General features: G+C 45.9%; 1 protein-coding gene across 1 annotated transcript in view; it reads right to left on the bottom strand.

Moving 5' to 3' along the window:
- Positions 1 to 608: 608 nt before the first annotated feature.
- Positions 609 to 20515, bottom strand: part of LOC139539563 (ceramide glucosyltransferase) — a 29362-nt gene continuing 9455 nt past the window's right edge. Inside the window, exons 3-9 of the mRNA XM_071342632.1 lie at positions 14023 to 14125; positions 11829 to 11930; positions 11235 to 11347; positions 9198 to 9376; positions 6487 to 6573; positions 5632 to 5818; positions 609 to 5152 (exon numbers count right to left, since the gene is read on the bottom strand). Of these exons, the coding sequence (XP_071198733.1) occupies positions 4982 to 5152; positions 5632 to 5818; positions 6487 to 6573; positions 9198 to 9376; positions 11235 to 11347; positions 11829 to 11930; positions 14023 to 14125 (942 nt within the window). The 3' untranslated portion in view covers positions 609 to 4981. The remainder of the gene's footprint in view (positions 5153 to 5631; positions 5819 to 6486; positions 6574 to 9197; positions 9377 to 11234; positions 11348 to 11828; positions 11931 to 14022; positions 14126 to 20515) is intronic.

Raw genomic sequence — 20515 nt, 5'->3', positions numbered from 1 at the left:
TCAACAGAGATCCCGACGACACACTGAGCGTAAATATATATATTGATTGCAATTGTTCCCGAATGAGTGAGCGTTCATGTGCAAAGGATTAGCATTTCAATTGTTATAATTATCACTCTAACAAGCCGCCATACCTGTTTAGCCCACTAGGGCACATCCCCCTATCATTTCTTTGTAAACATATCTATTTTGTTTGTGTGATGCATTTCTGTGAGTACTTAAGTTAGTAAATAAATTATTTTAAGACAATTGATGTATGGATGACTCATAGTGAAGACTGGGTTCGTGCAGATAACCAACAATTTACGACGTTTGGAATGAGACTAACGTGAGGTAAATAATAATTCATTAATTCAAAGACTAATTGATCAGATATTAAAATATCTGAAAGTTATTAGGAAAATTATAACTTTGTAATCTGAATATTTTCCTTGGTGCCCCGACTTCCTAGTTAATTACAGTTACATGATTAATCAGTTTAATCACGTAATAATAATTTGAGTTATTTGATAAATAAGTCTTCCGTTTTAATGATGCCAAAGACACGACACATGTATATAATACTAGTATAAAAACAGTTAGTATACAATGAAGACTGTACACCTTGGTATGGTTTGATAAAGCTTTAATTTCTCCTGCTATGGCACAGTTTCCAGCTGTGGATTATTCTGCTTCATAGTACAATACATATTTAAAAAAACAAAACTTTTTTCTTAACAGAAGTTTGTCCAGCCTTTTTTTTTCTCCCACTGCTTATAGATTAAATACCAACAATATCATCATCAAACTTTAAATAAATTAGGCGTCATAAAGCAAATGGTATCTACCCAAACTTCATAAATATACATCGTAACATGTTTAAAAAATAATATAGCATCTATACAAATAGACAGAATAGATCCCAAGCAGAACACGCTCTGTCACACTGAGGCTTTTATTTCCTACATAGTGCACTACTTTTGACCAGAGTAGCCTTGTCCAAGCCAGCATGACTCCACCTCCTGTTTCTGAAGTACAACCCCCGGGACATGACGCTGGTCCCAAAAAAGAAATAGTGCACTATATGTAGGGAATAGGGTGCGATTTTGGGACACATCCTCCAGAAACACTTGATACTTTGGTCTACTAGAACTGCAAGGCAGGCAGTCTCTCATTCACAGATAGTTGGGTACATCATGAAGCAATCTAAACCGTGTGTTTCCCCCCTAATCAAGTTCAAGCATCCACATACTGTGCTAGTATCGGGGTTGGGGGTCAATTTCAGTCAATTCAGGAAGTACACTTAAATCTCCATTCAAACGCTTAAAAACAAAATGGAGGACAACTTGGAATAGTAATTGGGTTTACTTTCTGAATTTGACTCGTCTACTAGTCAGCTAACTGCAAACCTTAAAGCAAATAGTTAACTTTAAAAATGTACATGCATTATTATAATGAATAATTGTTTCTAGCTCCGGGAACAATACAATATTGAATCTGAAAAGTGAAATGTTCTTTTTTATACGGTCTTGTCTTCCAATAACACATCTGAAATGTTTCAATACAGGATGTGATATATTTCTCATATCCTGTTATAGTGGAATACAGCGACGTCTCGTTCAGAAAGCTCTATTCCTTTATTGCTGTTACTTTTCCTCCCTCTCCTCGTCATTAAAAACTTTGCCAGTGTGTGTCCCAAATGACACCCTATTCCCTACATAGTGCACTACCCCCCATAAGGCCCTGGTCAAAAGTAGTGCACTATATAGGGAATAGGGTGCCATTTGGGATAAAATCCAATATCAGCCATATCAATATTTATAAGTGTGTATCAACAACAGATTTGACAAACGGATAGAAGTAAACAGAACCACATCATCGTATCCTTCGTCTCATCAGCAGAGTAGGAAACCGGTAGCCTACGGTCATTGTCAAGACAGTACACAAACAGATCTGGGACCAGGCTAGGAGACGTACCGATCTGGGACCAGGCTAGGAGACGTACCGAACCGATCTGGGACCAGGCTAGGAGACGTACAGATCTGGGACCAGGCTAGGAGACGCACAGATCTGGGACCAGGCTAGGAGACGCACAGATCTGGGACCAGGCTAGGAGACGCACAGATCTGGGACCAGGCTAGGAGACGTACAGATCTGGGACCAGGCTAGGAGACGTACAGATCTGGGACCAGGCTAGGAGACGTACAGATCTGGGACCAGGCTAGGAGATGTACAGATCTGGGACCAGGCTAGGAGACGTACAGATCTGGGACCAGGCTAGGAGACGTACAGATCTGGGACCAGGCTAGGAGACGTACAGATCTGGGACCAGGCTAGGAGACGTACAGATCTGGGACCAGGCTAGGAGATGCACAGATCTGGGACCAGGCTAGGAGATGGTGGTCCAATTCTAACTGCACTTGGTGCAACACCGGGGTTTAAGCCCAGGGAAAGTCTCAGGCCAGACACCGGAGTTTAAGCCCAGGGAAAGTCTCAGGCCAGACACCGGGGTTTAAGCCCAGGGAAAGTCTCAGGCCAGACACCAGGGTTTAAGCCCAGGGAAAGTCTCAGGCCAGACACCAGGGTTTAAGCCCAGGGAAAGTCTCAGGCCAGACCAGGGCTGTGGTTACAGTGGAAAGAGGCCATTGGAAATTCCAGAAGCAACATGTCCTGTGACGAATTTGAAAGTATCCATCTCCCATAACAGCTGAAACATACCGTTTGCTAGTAGTCAGCATGAAGACGTTCTGAACACGATCAGAACAGGAGAATCAATATGACAGCATACGGCATCAACTCGTTTCACCACGGCAATAGCGCGATTGTGCTTTAACGACTAATCTAATACAAATAGACTTAGAAAATAATATGTTACCTTATGCAACTAAATAAGTGTAACTACATCAAGAGATCAAGGTTGCCATGCCTGTGTGATACAGTAAATTGTACTGTGGTAACAGAGAATCGACCCAGCCACAGAGTCTAAACCTGGTTGACCCCCATCTACCCAGCCAGAGAGTCTAAACCTGGTAGGCAATAGTCACAAGTAGTCTACTATATAGGGGATTGGGTGTACAGCTATTGAACTTCCCCACTACACAACGTGACACTAATGAAATGAATGGGGGCAGAAAACTGAAACGCGTGGACAATTTGGATAAATCACATTTCCACCAACGACAAAAAAAAAAACGTTAAATTTCCAAAACATTTGGCAAAGTGCATTTCTTGCCGCTTGCCTTCTTCAGTAAGCGAGATAGTTACGTCCTCTGTTTCAAAAGAGAACGCTGACAGAGCGGACGTGTCGAGTCAGAGGAACGTTTAAGAACAAGAGGATTCTCATAGCCCAGAAAGAGAAAGCAGACACGGAGCTTTATACTGTCAGGTCAGAGGGGGTTGCATGCTTTTGTTCCAGCCCAGCACTAACACCCCCAATCAGCCTATCATGGTCCAAACTAAAAAAAGTGTGTTAGTGCTGGGCTGAAACAAAAGCCTGAACACCCAATAACGCTCCAGGAACTGGAGACTACAAACGGTGATCTTACTGGCTCAGATCACCTCAGATCCAACAGCCTAAACTCAACTCAAACTCTAAGCCAGTTCCAATCTTCATCATTCCCCCCCCTAATCAGGGACTGATTTAGACCTGGGACACCAGTCATCATTCCCCCCCCTAATCAGGGACTGATTTAGACCTGGGACACCAGTCATTGTTTCCCCCCCCTAATCAGGGACTGATTTAGACCTGGGACACCAGGTGGGTGCAATTCATTATCAGGTACAACAGAAAACCAGCAGGCTCTGGACCTCGTAGGGTCAGAGTTGAATACCCCCTGGTTTAGACCATGGCTGCATTCCAAATGACACCCCTATGGGCTTAGGGTGTACACTACATAGGGAATAGGGTGTACACTACAGAGGGAATAGGGTGTACACTACATAGGGAAGAGGATGCCATTTTGCGACGCATCCAGTCTGTTGAAAATAGTCAGCAATCTCACAGCAGAAAGACCACGATGCTTGAAAACCTGACCAATAAAACCCAAAAAAAGAATGGACCAAAGAGAATTCCTAGGTTTGGACCTTTAAGTTTTCACATTAAAAACAATATTAATTGAGTGTAGAATCAAGACTAAATGAGGAATAGGGTGTAATTTGGGACGTAGGGCTCACTTCATGACAGGAGGATCTCGGTTTTCAACAGTTTGGATGGTAGAGAAAGAAAAAAAAAGAGCATCGGTAATAAATTATATATTTCAACACACAAATTAAAAACAATCAAACACTATTAATTCCATATGAAGTTTTCTAACCATCACGCCCATAGCGGGTAGTTTCCTTCTAGCCGTCACGCCCATAGCGGGTAGTTTCCTTCTAGCCGTCACGCCCATAGCGGGTAGTTTCCTTCTAGCCGTCACGCCCACAGCGGGTAGTTTCCTTCTAACCGTCACGCCCACAGCGGGTAGTTTCCTTCTAGCCGTCACGCCCATAGCGGGTAGTTTCCTTCTAGCCGTCACGCCCATAGCGGGTAGTTTCCTTCTAGCCGTCACGCCCATAGCGGGTAGTTTCCTTCTAACCGTCACGCCCACAGCGGGTAGTTTCATTCTAACCGTCACGCCCACAGCGGGTAGTTTCCTTCTAGCCGTCACGCCCATAGCGGGTAGTTTCCTTCTAGCCGTCACGCCCATAGCGGGTAGTTTCCTTCTAACCGTCACGCCCACAGCGGGTAGTTTCATTCTAGCCGTCACGCCCACAGCGGGTAGTTTATTTTCTTCCACTCAACGTTGCCATCTCTCTCTGGCCATATACCAAACGGCACCCTATTCCCTATATAGTGCACTACCTTTAACCAGAGCAGAAAATATGGGCAGGTGTGGGGCCCTGGTCAAAAGTAGTTGACTATATAGGGATGCTGATCAGTCCGTGTCTGGTATTGTCTCTGGCCCCTGGGGGTGATGGGACTCGGGTTACGCGTCCCTGTAGGTGGGACTTAGGCTGTTCGCTATACGTCCAGGATCTCCTCGGCCGTACCCCCACATCGTAACCTGTAGCGCCCCGTCCTCCAGCTGATGGTGGGGTCCCACAGGGCCGACAGGAAGATCTGGACGGTCATGGACTCTCTGATGAACCAGGCTACAGCGTAGTCCAGTTTGGAGAAGGATGGCGCGCCGCCCTGAAAGGGGGAGAAGGGAAAAACATACTCCGTTTGTTTCTTCCGTCTGATTTTATTCTGAACTTTTCTGTCTCTCAATTAGCGTAACGAGCAGTGGCTATCGGGTTTTACTTCCCAGACATAACATTAATAGCAGACAACCTGCTAACTTGGATGTAGTTAAGAGATGAACCACACCAGACAGTGTGTGTGTGTGTGTGTGTGTGTGTGTGTGTGTGTGTGTGTGTGTGTGTGTGTGTGTGTGTGTGTGTGTGTGTGTGTGTGTGTGTGTGTGTGTACCTGGACTCCTCGGAGCTGGATGTAGTCAGAGATGAACCACGCCAGACAGTGTGTGTGTGTGTGTGTGTGTGTGTGTGTGTGTGTACCTGGACTCCTCGGAGCTGGATGTAGTCAGAGATGAACCACGCCAGACAGTGTGTGTGTGTGTGTGTGTGTGTGTGTGTGTGTGTGTGTGTGTGTGTGTGTGTGTGTGTGTGTACCTGGACTCCTCGGAGCTGGATGTAGTCAGAGATAAACCAAGCCAGACAGTGGCACATGAAGAAGACCATAATATCCCAGTGGAACACGTGATGCGCCGACCAGCCAATGATCAGGCTGGCTACGAAACATTCTGAGATGGGCTCACAGATGGTGGCGGGGAGCATGTTGATACGAAGCTTGGCCCATCTGAGAGGGAGGAACAGACCACAGAATTACAATCAACGAATGTCCCAATTCAGGTCAATTACGTTATAAAATGGATGTCCCAATTCAGGTCAATTACGTTATAATGGGTGGACTGGCGGCCATTGAACGGATGTCCCAATTCAGGTCAATTAGGTTATAAAATGGGTGGACAGGCAGCCATTTTGAGCGTCCAAATAGCAGTAACGCAGCAAGTAAAATCATTCTGTTTCTACGGATGAGACACCCCTTAGACTATCTATAGACACATCTACGTAACTTTAGCCTATATCACAGTATAATGTCTTAACATCCCACTATACACAAGTGAAAGATAGATCAAAAATATGTGTTTTTTATTAGTTACATTGCTTCAGATCTACCGACTCTGATCAATCTGAATCCCAACGTGGCAGGCTAGTCGGTGGACTATTAGGAGACTGAAACAGCTAAATTAGCTTTTAGAAATAAAAAATGGCACATGTTCAAATAATCTAGGACAATGGTGTCAAACTCAATTCCTGGAGAGTTGTGTCTACTGTGACCTTAATTGATCAATCAAGTACAAAAAAAAAAGGAGGAGAGAAATAACTCAGACCCCTTGGCCCTCCAGGAATCTGCTCTATAACAATGGCTGAGTGTGAAAGTTTAAGCCCTGATAGATTGTTTACCTGATCATGCGGGACTGGAACTGAGCAACTGAATAGGACCCAGAGTTCTGCATGGCTACCTGCGTTGCCATGGAGAACTTCCATCCCCTGTGAGATAAGGAGGGAGGGACAAAGGAAACAGTTAGCCCTTCAGTTAAAAGGGAAATTCAGCCGCAATCGCTCACGTTGATTGTTAGCTAGCGGTGGCTAAAGTTGGTGGACCTTTGTAGATGGCTGCTTAAAGAAAACCAAGCCATATTACAGAGCCTGTTAGCTAGCGGTGGCTAAAGCTGGCGGACCTTTGTAGTGGCTGCTTAAAGAAAACCAAGCCATATTACAGAGCCTGTTAGCTAGCGGTGGCTAAAGCTGGCGGACCTTTGTAGTGGCTGCTTAAAGAAAACCAAGCCATATTACAGAGCCTGTTAGCTAGCGGTGGCTAAAGTTGGCGGACCTTTGTAGATGGCTGCTTAAAGAAAACCAAGCCACATATTACAGAGCCTGTTAGCTAGCGGTGGCTAAAGCTGGCGGACCTTTGTAGTGGCTGCTTAAAGAAAACCAAGCCATATTACAGAGCCTGTTAGCTAGCGGTGGCTAAAGCTGGCAGACCTTTAATATGTGGCTTGGTTTTCTTTAAGCAGCCATCTACACAGGGCCTCCTTGCCCATAGACTACTTTCAGGTTGAGGAAATATCTAACATCAAGTTGTAAAATACTGAACTTCCCCTTTAAGAGCTGGAGTTAAGACCTGGCCAATGGCCAGCAATCCAATAACACCAAAACACAACCGTATCAAATCATCGATGTTTAGGGGATCGACAATAAAACATGTCAAAGTGGCAGGGGGTTATAAGGCAAAGATGTGAACCGGGTTCAGGGTACAGAATACAGGGCTCCCGAGTAGAGCAGCGGTCTAAGGCACTGCACCTCATCGCTAGAGGTGTCACTACAGACCCTGGTTCAGATTCCAGGCTGTATCACAACATGTTTGTTGTTTGGGAGTCCCACAGGGCGGCGCACAATTGGCCCAGCATCGTCCGGGTTATGGTTTGGCCGGTGTAGGCCGTCATTGTAAATAATAATAATTTTTAAAAATTGAAAGCATATTATTCCTTTAACATTTTTTAAATTAAATGTAAAAAATATTATTTTTTTTACATTTTGAGGACCAACCAGCGCAAACAATAAACAAGGGATGTTGAGAAACATTTGTGTCCTTAAACAGCCTAGAACAAAAACACTATTCCTTGTGTTTCGATGTGTAACATATGCAAAACTTTATAGCCAACTTTATTGTATTATTTTAAACTTCCCTAAAACAATAATTGTCTCACGGTTCAGCTGTCGGAGATTAGAGCTCTAAATACATTGCAAGCATAGACCTATAGACTTAGGAGTCCACTGTATGATACTAAATAATATATATATATATATATATATTATATATAAAAACACACACAGTACCAGTCGAAAGTTTGGAAACACCTACTCTTTCAAGGGTTTTTCATTATTTTGACTATTTCCTACATTGTAGAATAATAGTGAAGACATCAACACTATGAAATAACACATATGGAATCATGTAGTAACCAAAAAAAAGGGGTAAACAAATATATATTTCTATTTCAGATTCTTCACGCAGTCTCCTCTGAACAGTTGATGTTGAGATGCGTGTTACTTTGGGCTGCAATTTCTGAGGCTGGTAACTCTAATGAACTTATCCTCTGCAGCAGAGGTAACTCTGGGTCTTCCTTTCCTGTGGCGGTCCTCATGAGAGCCAGTTTCATCATAGCGCTTGATGGTTTTTGCGACTGCACTTGAAGAAACTTTAAAAGTTCTTGGAATTTTCAGGATTGACTGACCTTCATGTGTTAAAGTAATGATGGACGGTCGTTTCTCTTTGCTTATTTGAGCTGTTCTTGCCATAATATGGACTTGGTCTTTTACCAAATAGGGCTATCTTCTGTATACCACCCCTACCTTGTCACAACACAACTGATTGGCTCAAACGCATTGAGAAGGAAAGAAATTCTACTTTTTTTTTTACAAGGCACACCTGTTAATTGAAATCCATTCCAGGTGACTACCTCATGAAGTTGGTTGAGAGAATGCCAAGAGTGTGCAAAGCTGTCATCAAGGCATTTTGATTTGTTTCAAACTTTTTCATAGTTATTTCATAGTTTTGAAGTCTTCACTATTATTCTACAATGTATAAAATAGTAAAAATAAAGAAAAACCCTTGAATGAGTAGGTGTGTCCAAACTTTAGACTGGTACTGTATATGTACGATAGACACACACAATTTAAAAAAGTGACAACATGCAGTATATGATAAACTAGGCTGTATTGAGCGAAGGGTAAGGTAAGGTTAGGGTAAGCTGCAATATGTATTAGATGAGTTAAGGTACGGGTTAAGGTACGGGTTAAGGTAAGGGTTAAGGTAAGGGTTAAGGTACGGGTTAAGGTACGGGTTAGGGTTAAGGTACGGGTTAGGGTTAAGGGTTAAGGTAAGGGTTGAGGTAAGGGTTAAGGTGAGGGTTAAGGTAAGGGTTGAGGTTAGGGTTAAGGTAAGGTGCAACATGTATTAGATATGTTAGGGTTAAGGTACGGGTTAAGGTACGGGTTAAGGTACGGGTTAAGGTAAGGGTTAAGGTAAGGGTTAAGGTACGGGTTAAGGTACGGGTTAAGGTAACCTTAGGTTAGCTGTAACATGTATGATAAAGTAATGTCTGTACCTGTCAGCGATGGCCTTCGCCATAAAGTAGTCCTCAGCGATGTACTGAGCGAAGGTTATCAGCCCTCCAGCCTGGTCCAGGATATCTTTCCTCATCAGACAGGACATCCCTGTCACACACTTAATACCCATTACGTTGGCTGAGATGTAGGAGCGCGGGTGGGACGTGCCAAAGTACACCTGTTAGAAAATGGAGGTAGATTAGTAGGTAACAGTCTTTAGCGAGGCCTTCGACACCAAGACCTTACCCAAGTACCCGTGACAGAAAAAAAACGACATAAAATATTGGAATTTCTGAACTTTTGTCTATTTTGTGTGTGTGTGTGTGTTTGTGTGGGTGTACGAACCACCAGTAATTTTTTGGACTTCATTGTTTATTGGTTTAACGCTCAAAAACAAAGACTATTTAAGCTTAAAGTTATTCATCAGTCAGACAAACATTGTTATAACATGAGTGAGGTTTATATAGGAATCTGTCAGGACAGTCAGAGGAAACACAACACTATCCCCTACAGGTGAACTGGAGGGTGATGTGGAAAACCAACCAGTTTCTAACACAGCAGCCTAGTTAATACCCCCCTCCCTCTCTAATACAGTACCAGCAGCCTAGTTAATACCCCACTCCCTCTCTAATACAGTACCAGCAGCCTAGTTAATACCCCACTCCCTCTCTAATACAGTACCAGCAGCCTAGTTAATACCCCCCTCCCTCTCTAATACAGTACCAGCAGCCTAGTTAATACCCCCCTCCCTCTCTAATACAGTACCAGCAGCCTAGTTAATACCCCACTCCCTCTCTAATACAGTACCAGCAGCCTAGTTAATACCCCACTCCCTCTCTAATACAGTACCAGCAGCCTAGTTAATACCCCACTCCCTCTCTAATACAGTACCAGCAGCCTAGTTAATACCCCACTCCCTCTCTAATACAGTACCAGCAGCCTAGTTAATACCCCACTCCCTCTCTAATACAGTACCAGCAGCCTAGTTAATACCCCACTCCCTCTCTAATACAGTACCAGCAGCCTAGTTAATACCCCACTCCCTCTCTAATACAGTACCAGCAGCCTAGTTAATACCCCACTCCCTCTCTAATACAGTACCAGCAGCCTAGTTAATACCCCACTCCCTCTCTAATACAGTACCAGCAGCCTAGTTAATACCCCACTCCCTCTCTAATACAGTACCAGCAGCCTAGTTAATACCCCACTCCCTCTCTAATACAGTACCAGCAGCCTAGTTAATACCCCACTCCCTCTCTAATACAGTACCAGCAGCCTAGTTAATACCCCACTCCCTCTCTAATACAGTACCAGCAGCCTAGTTAATACCCCACTCCCTCTCTAATACAGTACCAGCAGCCTAGTTAATACCCCACTCCCTCTCTAATACAGTACCAGCAGCCTAGTTAATACCCCACCCCCTCTCTAATACAGTACCAGCAGCCTAGTTAATACCCCACTCCCTCTCTAATACAGTACCAGCAGCCTAGTTAATACCCCACCCCCTCTCTAATACAGTACCAGCAGCCTAGTTAATACCCCGCTCCCTCTCTAATACAGTACCAGCAGCCTAGTTAATACCCCGCTCCCTCTCTAATACAGTACCAGCAGCCTAGTTAATACCCCACCCCCTCTCTAATACAGTACCATCAGCCTAGTTAATACCCCGCTCCCTCTCTAATACAGTACCAGCAGCCTAGTTAATACCCCACTCCCTCTCTAATACAGTACCAGCAGCCTAGTTAATACCCCACTCCCTCTCTAATACAGTACCAGCAGCCTAGTTAATACCCCACTCCCTCTCTAATACAGTACCAGCAGCCTAGTTAATACCCCACTCCCTCTCTAATACAGTACCAGCAGCCTAGTTAATACCCCACTCCCTCTCCACTGGCTCCCCCGGGTCTTTCTCAAATTGAATTTTTTTAAATTCCTTGCGTCCTCTTTCCTCTGACTTTTGAGATAGAGGTAAGGACAGAGGATGCAAGGGATGGAGGGAAGATGAATTGAGAGCCTCTGTCTGTAAGGATTCCCACCTGCTCCAGTGTAGCAGCGAAGCCCTGTCTGTCGGCCACGTAGGGAAGGCCATGGACCAACCCCACCTTCTCTGTCATCTGGTTGGCCATATCGGTCAGAGTGTCCGGTTTCACTGGGGAGGAACAGGAACAAATCAACGTATATAGAAAGCCCATTGTTCATTTTATTTTATAAAAAAACTCAGCAGTTTACAGATCAGGCAATGGGATCTAACGTATCATTTTCATAGTATTTTTCATCCAACTAAAGTACTTGAACATAGGTGAATAAAATACATTTTATGTTTTGTATGTAAAGCAATCAAAAGTCTGGTTTATCTAGGTTCAGTTTATTTGTTCCAGTGTTCTAAATGACTTAAATGTAAATGTAAATGTAGTACATAGAGTCTCTGCATTATCTAACGCGTGATGAGAATGAAAACAGGGCCGCTCACTGATTTGTGATTCATTCTGTTACGATTCAAAATCAGAGTAAGGAAACGTCCCAAAATGGCACCATAATCCCTACGTAGTGCACTACTCTTGACCAGGGCAGTGCACAACGTAGGGAATAAGGTGCCATTTGGGATACAACCAGAGTAAAAGTTTCCTTACCTCGTATTCCGCTGTCGCAGATCCACACCAGGTCATACTTGGCCCCTTCATAACCCGGCATCAGGTTATTAATCTTGGGGTTGATGCCGACCTTCTTTCCTCCTGTAACAGGACATTTGTTCAGTGACCTGACCAGTAAGCACTGTGACTGTCACCATCACCAGACTGTGTGGTGAAACAGTTATATGTGACGCGCCCTGACCAGTAAGCACTGTGACTATCACCAGACTGTGTGGTGAAACAGTTATATGTGACGCGCCCTGACCAGTAAGCACTGTGACTATCACCAGACTGTGTGGTGAAACAGTTATATGAAACCGAGACATTCTCTTAAACAATCATTTACAGACGGGTTCACTTCCCCCTTTAACCCTTTTATGCAGCAGGGACTCCATTTTGTGGAGTAGTAAACAAAATGTAAACGTATTTATTTTATTTTTTGGCGACTTCAGAGGAAGTTGCTATAAACTTCATCAGGAGGAAGGACATCTGACATTTGTATCACTTCTTCATTTTTGGGGGTGATGAAAGTGGACATTTTTGGCAGATTTGAAACCTACAAATGCCTTCAGTCAGAACCTATGATCTGTACATGACCCAGACAACATCTAGTCATTATACTGTCAGACCCCACAGTCATTATATTATATGACAGACCCTGTGATCTGTACATGATCCAGACAACATCTTGGTGTCATTTTACTTTTTATATAGTGTGCTATAAAATAAGTACTGTCTAGATTCTGAAATACAATGTTTCACATGAATTTATTAAAAATATTCTCTCAAAAGTACCCTTTTTGATAATAAAATGGTTTCTTAATTTTTTTGACAATATTGTTTGGAACAATATAATGTTCAAACGGGTCACATTTCCAGAGTGTCTCTCTGCTACTGTTAATGATATAACCATGACCATTTTATACATAGACAAATGACATTATAGGTCATTAACGAATCACAGCCCTCCTCCAGTTCCTTTTGAATCCATTTTCCCATTCACTGTGTTGGTGGTGCTCATAAAATTGATTATAACGTCAAAATCAGTAGCGAGCCCACTCTGGAAATGCGATGTACTTGTAGAGCATTTTGTTCCAAACAATGTCTAAAAAAAAATAGGATAAATAAAATGGAATACTTTTGAGATATTAATAATAATAATATTTGTATTAATGAGAACTGCATATTTCACAGAACAGTATATAAGGAGTATAATGACAGCTATATGTGAACGAGTGGATTCAGCCACACCTGTTGCTGACAGGTATCAAATCGAGCACACAGCCATGCAATCTCCATAGACAAACATTGTCAGTAGAATGACCTTACTGAAGAGCTCAGTGACTTTCAACGTGGCACCATCATAGGATGCCACCTTTCAAACAAGTCAGTTTGTCAAATGTCTGCCCTGGTCAACTGTAAGTGCTGTTATTGTGAAGTGGAAACATCTAGGAGCAACAACGGCTCAGCCGGGAATGCCAGGAGAACACTACCTGCCCAAATTCATAGTCCCAACTGTAAAGTTTGGTGGAGGAATAATGGTCGGGGGCTGTTTTTCATGATTGGGGCTAGGCCCCTTAGTTCCAGTGAAGGGAAATCTTAACGCTACAGCATACAATGACATTCTAGACGATTCTGTGCTTCCAACTTTGTGGCAACAGTTTGGGGAAGGCTCTTTCCTGTTTCAGCATGACAATGACCCCGTCCACAAAGCGAGGTCCATACAGAAATGGTTTGTCTAGATCGGTGTGGAAGAACTTGGCTGATCTGCACAGAACCCTGACCTCAACCCCATTGAACACCTTTGGGTTGAATTGGACCGCCGACTCAGGCCTAATCACCCAACATCAGTGTCCAACCTCACTAATGCTCTTGTGGCTGAATGGAAGCAAGTCCCAGCAGCAATGATCCAACATCTAGTGGAAAACCTTCCCAGAAGAGTGGAGGCTGTTACAGCAGCAATGTTCCAACATCTAGTGGAAAGCCTTCCCAGAAGAGTGGAGGCTGTTATAGCAGCAAAGGGGCGACTAACTCCATATTATGATTTTGGAATGAGATGTTTGACGAACAGGTGTCGACATTCTTTTGGTCACCCATTATTAACATATTTATTAGACAGATCTTAGAATAGCAGGACATGAGATATGAATATTAATTAACAGTTGTTCAAAGAATTCATCAACCAGGCTCTTACCTATAAATAGCCGAGCATCAACGTTGGGATATTTTCCTAGAAGCTTTTTACAAACATCAATGGCTGGGTCGTCATGGTCCTGGACACAGAGTAGGATCTCAAACTGGGCAGAGAGAGAGACAGACAAAATGTTAGTCCAATACTGTAGAGAGAAACATTAGTCCAATACTGTAGAGAGAAACATTAGTCCAATACTGTAGAGAGAAACATTAGTCCAATACTGTAGAGAGAAACATTAGTCCAATACTGTAGAGAGAAACATTAGTCCAATACTGTAGAGAGAAACATTAGTCCAATACTGTAGAGAGAAACATTAGTCCAATACTGTAGAGAGAAAGTTCAAGCCACGAGGCATTTATTCAATTCATTTGTTTAACTTCAACTGTGTTCCACTCTGACCCCTCCAACTGTGTTCCACTCTGACCCCTTCAACTGTGTTCTACTGGCCCTCTGACCCCTCCAACTGTGTTCCCCTCTGACCCCTCCAACTGTGTTCCCCTCTGACCCCTCCAACTGTGTTCCACTCTGACCCCTCCAACTGTGTTCCACTGGCCCTCTGACCCCTCCAACTGTGTTCCCCTCTGACCCCTCCAACTGTGTTCCCCTCTGACCCCCTCCAACTGTGTTCTACTGGCCCTCTGACCCCTCCAACTGTGTTCCCCTCTGACCCCCTCCAACTGTGTTCTACTGGCCCTCTGACCCCTCCAACTGTGTTCCCCTCTGACCCCTCCAACTGTGTTCCACTGGCCCTCTGACCCCTCCAACTGTGTTCTACTGGCCCTCTGACCCCTCCAACTGTGTTCTACTGGCCCTCTGACCCCTCCAACTGTGTTCTACTGGCCCTCTGACCCCTCCAACTGTGTTCCCCTCTGACCCCCTCCAACTGTGTTCCCCTCTGACCCCTCCAACTGTGTTCCCCTCTGACCCCCTCCAACTGTGTTCCCCTCTGACCCCTCCAACTGTGTTCCACTCTGACCCCCTCCAACTGTGTTCCCCTCTGACCCCCTCCAACTGTGTTTCCCTCTGACCCCTCCAACTGTGTTCCCCTCTGACCCCCTCCAACTGTGTTCCCCTCTGACCCCCTCCAACTGTGTTCCCCTCTGACCCCCTCCAACTGTGTTCCACTCTGACCCCTTCAACTGTGTTCTACTGGCCCTCTGACCCCTCCAACTGTGTTCCACTCTGACCCCTCCAACTGTGTTCCACTCTGACCCCCTCCAACTGTGTTCCCCTCTGACCCCCTCCAACTGTGTTCCCCTCTGACCCCTCCAACTGTGTTCCCCTCTGACCCCCTCCAACTGTGTTCCCCTCTGACCCCTCCAACTGTGTTCCACTCTGACCCCCTCCAACTGTGTTCCCCTCTGACCCCCTCCAACTGTGTTCCCCTCTGACCCCTCCAACTGTGTTCCCCTCTGACCCCCTCCAACTGTGTTCCCCTCTGACCCCCTCCAACTGTGTTCCCCTCTGACCCCCTCCAACTGTGTTCCACTCTGACCCCTTCAACTGTGTTCTACTGGCCCTCTGACCCCTCCAACTGTGTTCCCCTCTGACCCCTCCAACTGTGTTCCACTCTGACCCCTCCAACTGTGTTCCACTCTGACCCCTCCAACTGTGTTCCACTCTGACCCCTCCAACTGTGTTCCCCTCTGACCCCTCCAACTGTGTTCCCCTCTGACCCCTCCAACTGTGTTCCCCTCTGACCCCTCCAACTGTGTTCCCCTCTGACCCGTCCAACTGTGTTCCCCTCTGACCCCTCCAACTGTGTTCCACTCTGACCCCTCCAACTGTGTTCCCCTCTGACCCCTCCAACTGTGTTCCACTCTGACCCCTCCAACTGTGTTCCCCTCTGACCCCTCCAACTGTGTTCCCCTCTGACCCCCTCCAACTGTGTTCCCCTCTGACCCCTCCAACTGTGTTCCCCTCTGACCCCCTCCAACTGTGTTCCCCTCTGACCCCTCCAACTGTGTTCCACTCTGACCCCCTCCAACTGTGTTCCCCTCTGACCCCCTCCAACTGTGTTCCCCTCTGACCCCTCCAACTGTGTTCCCCTCTGACCCCCTCCAACTGTGTTCCCCTCTGACCCCCTCCAACTGTGTTCCCCTCTGACCCCCTCCAACTGTGTTCCACTCTGACCCCTTCAACTGTGTTCTACTGGCCCTCTGACCCCTCCAACTGTGTTCCCCTCTGACCCCTCCAACTGTGTTCCACTCTGACCCCTCCAACTGTGTTCCACTCTGACCCCTCCAACTGTGTTCCCCTCTGACCCCTCCAACTGTGTTCCCCTCTGACCCCTCCAACTGTGTTCCCCTCTGACCCCTCCAACTGTGTTCCCCTCTGACCCGTCCAACTGTGTTCCCCTCTGACCCCTCCAACTGTGTTCCACTCTGACCCCTCCAACTGTGTTCCCCTCTGACCCCTCCAACTGTGTTCCACTCTGACCCCTCCAACTGTGTTCCCCTCTGACCCCTCCAACTGTGTTCCCCTCTGACCCCTCCAACTGTGTTCCCCTCTGACCCCTCCAACTGTGTTCCCCTCTGACCCCTCCAACTGTGTTCCCCTCTGACCCCTCCAACTGTGTTCCCCTCTGACCCCTCCAACTGTGTTCCCCTCTGACCCCTCCAACTGTGTTCCCCTCTGACCCCTCCAACTGTGTTCCCTCTGACCCCTCCAACTGTGTTCCCCTCTGACCCCCTCCAACTGTGTTCTACTGGCCCTCTGACCCCCTCCAACTGTGTTCCCCTCTGACCCCTCCAACTGTGTTCCCCTCTGACCCCTCCAACTGTGTTCCCCTCTGACCCCTCCAACTGTGTTCCCCTCTGACCCCCTCCAACTGTGTTCCACTGGCCCTCTGACCCCTCCAACTGTGTTCTACTGGCCCTCTGACCCCTCCAACTGTGTTCTACTGGCCCTCTGACCCCTCCAACTGTGTTCCCCTCTGACCCCTCCAACTGTGTTCTACTGGCCCTCTGACCCCTCCAACTGTGTTCCCCTCTGACCCCTCCAACTGTGTTCCCCTCTGACCCCTCCAACTGTGTTCTACTGGCCCTCTGACCCCTCCAACTGTGTTGCCCTCTGACCCCCTCCAACTGTGTTCTACTGGCCCCCTGACCCCTCCAACTGTGTTCCACTGGCCCTCTGACCCCTCCAACTGTGTTCCCCTCTGACCCCCTCCAACTGTGTTCTACTGGCCCTCTGACCCCTCCAACTGTGTTCCCCTCTGACCCCTCCAACTGTGTTCTACTGGCCCTCTGACCCCTCCAACTGTGTTCCCCTCTGACCCCTCCAACTGTGTTCCCCTCTGACCCCTCCAACTGTGTTCTACTGGCCCTCTGACCCCTCCAACTGTGTTCTACTGGCCCTCTGACCCCTCCAACTGTGTTCCCCTCTGACCCCTCCAACTGTGTTCCCCTCTGACCCCTCCAACTGTGTAAATCAGAGGCTTATTCTGAATAATGCTACTCACTACTTTTGACCAGGTGCCCTACAGTGCATTCGGAAACTTTTCAGACCCCTTGACACATTTTGTTACGTTACAACCTTATTTTAAAATTGATTAAATAGTCCCCCCCCCCTCAATCTACACACAATACCCTATAATGACAACGCAAAAACTGTTTTTAAAAAAACAACAATTTTAGCAACAAACTGATTTAAAAACACTTAAATATCACATTTACATAAGTATTCAGACCGTTTAGTCAGTACTTTGTTGAAGCACCTTTGACAGCGATTACAGCCTCGAGTCTTCTTGGGTATGACACTACAAGCTTGGCACACCTGTATTCTCTGCAGATCCTCTCAAGCTCTGTCAGGTTGGATGGGGGAGCGTCGCTGCACAGCTATTTTCAGGTCTCTCCAGAGATGTTCGATGGGGTTAGAGTTCAGGCCACTCAAGGGCATTGAGACTTGTCCCAAAGCCACTCCTGCGCTGTCTTGGTTCACCGTAGGGATGATGCCAGGTTTCCTCCAGACGTGACGCTTGGCATTCAGGCCAAAGAGTTCAATCTTGGTTTCATCAGACAAGAGAATCTTGTTTCTCATGGTCAGAGTCCTTTAGGTGCCTTTTGGCAAACTCCAAGCAGGCTGTCATGTGCCTTTTACTGAGGAGTGGCTTCCGTCTGGTCGCTCTACTATAAAGGCCTGATTGGTGGAGTGCTGCCGAGATTGTTATCCTTCTGGAAGGTTCTCCCATCTCCCTGACCAAGGCCCTTCTCGCAAGATTGCTCAGTTTGGCCGGGCGGCAAGGTCTAGGAAGAGTCTCGGTGGTTCCAAACATTCTTCCATTTAAGAATGATGGAGGCCACTGTGTTCTTGGGGACCTTCAATGCTGCAGACATTTGTTGGTACCCTTCCCCAGATCTGTCCCTCGACACAATCCTGTCTCGTACTTCAACTGTGGGACCTTATATAGACAGGTGTGTGCGCCTTTCCAAAACATGTCCAATCAGTTGAATTTACCGCAGGTGGACTCCAATCAAGTTGTAGAAACATTTTAATGATGATCAACGGAAACAGGATGCACCTGAGCTCAATTTAGAGTATCATATTAAAGGGTCTGTTTGAATTTTTAAAAATAATTTAGCAAACATTTAAAAAAAACAGTTTTTTTTCTCACTTTGTCATTATGGGGTAATGTGTGTAGATTGATGAGGCAACATTTATTAATTAATCCATTTCAGAATAAGGCTGTAACGTAAAAATAAATGTGGGACCAAGTCAAGGGGTCTGAACACTTTCCGAATGCCCTGTATCTGCCCTTGTAATACTCTGGATGACTCGCCGCTACGGTGGGGGTTCCTGACTCGCCGCTACGGTGGGGTTTCCTGACTCGCCGCTACGTGGGGGGTTTCCTGACTCGCCGCTACGGTGGGGTTTCCTGACTCGCCGCTACGTGGGGGGTTCCTGACTCGTCGCTACGTGGGGGGTTCCTGACTCGCCGCTACGGTGGGGTTTCCTGACTCGCCGCTACGGTGGGGTTTCCTGACTCGCCGCTACGGTGGGGTTTCCTGACTCTCCGCTACGGTGGGGTTTCCTGACTCTCCGCTACGGTGGGGTTTCCTGACTCTCCGCTACGGTGGGGTTTCCTGACTCTCCGCTACGGTGGGGTTTCCTGACTCTCCGCTACGGTGGGGTTTCCTGACTCTCCGCTACGGTGGGGTTTCCTGACTCTCCGCTACGGTGGGGTTTCCTGACTCGCCGCTACGGTGGGGTTTCCTGACTCGCCGCTACGGTGGGGTTTCCTGACTCTCCGCTACGGTGGGGTTTCCTGACTCTCCGCTACGTGGGTTTCCTGACTCACCGCTACGGGTTTCTGACTCACTGGTATGGGGTTTCAGTTAGATCATTCATCATGTTTCACAGCTATTATTGAATATGAAAAGATACGGACATAGTGAACCTGTAGAGACATGTTGGTTAAGGCTTGTCGTAATAGAGCATCACCATAGGAAGGTAAGGCAGGGCGTTTTAAATACCTCTCAGTCATCCCATCCCTAACGTCATGTCCAAGTACTGTAATGGCAAAGTCCCTGCGTGCATGAAAGACAGTTCTGAAAAGGCTATCGCCAGTGTCAATCATCTGGTTTGGTTGTTAACACGCACCGACGTCATGGATACCTTGTTTAATGTTTCCCCTTTACAGTATAGAACACGTTGTTCCACAGGAAACAGGTACTTCTGGCTTGCTGCACTCTTAACGCATTACTGTGATCTGTCCCAACTGTATTGCAACATTATCTATAACAGTAGACTGATAGTTACTAACAAACAGTGTGGTGGGTTTTTCCACACCGTCAAAAACTATTTATTTTAAGTTACTCAATAAATCTGAATATTTGTAGCTACTTTATTTTTAAAAAGTAAAAAAAAAAAAAGAAAAAAGGTTATTACCTGCAGTCAACTTGTGCAATACGCCGGGAGATAAAGCAGATTGCGATCTTCATTACGTCACGAAGCTTTACCGTAGTTCCTCAGAACAGTTGAGAAGCGTCACGTGATTTGTTTGTGAAATATCACAACAGGAGAACGCGCAAGTCCAGCATTCTAGATCTATCAGCGAGTCTCAGTCGTACGGTGCACACGAGATGATTAAGTTACACTTGTATGCAATTCACTACTAAATATTTGCCATGAAGCTGTTTGAGAGAATGCCAAGAGTGTGTAAAGCTGTCAATCAAGGCAAAAGGGTGGCTACTTTGAAGGATCTCAAATATAAAAAATATATTTTGATTTGTTTAACATTTTCTGGGTTACTACGTGATTCCATATGTGTTATATCATAGTTTTGAACTCTTCACTATTATTCTACAATATAGAATATAGTCAAAATAAAGAAAAACAATGGAATGAGTAGGTGTGTCCAAACTTTTGACTGGTACTGTATGTCAATATTTATCTTCAGAAATTAGCATGGCATTTAGCCAATTAATATAATGCCGCTTTGGATTTTACCCCCGTCTCAAAACCACATAGCTCTCTGTAAAATTCCAAACGG

This window comes from Salvelinus alpinus, chromosome 1 (assembly GCF_045679555.1).
Source record: "Salvelinus alpinus chromosome 1, SLU_Salpinus.1, whole genome shotgun sequence".
In the NCBI taxonomy this organism is placed as follows: domain Eukaryota; kingdom Metazoa; phylum Chordata; class Actinopteri; order Salmoniformes; family Salmonidae; genus Salvelinus; species Salvelinus alpinus.
This window is presented reverse-complemented; position numbering and strand designations above follow the sequence as displayed.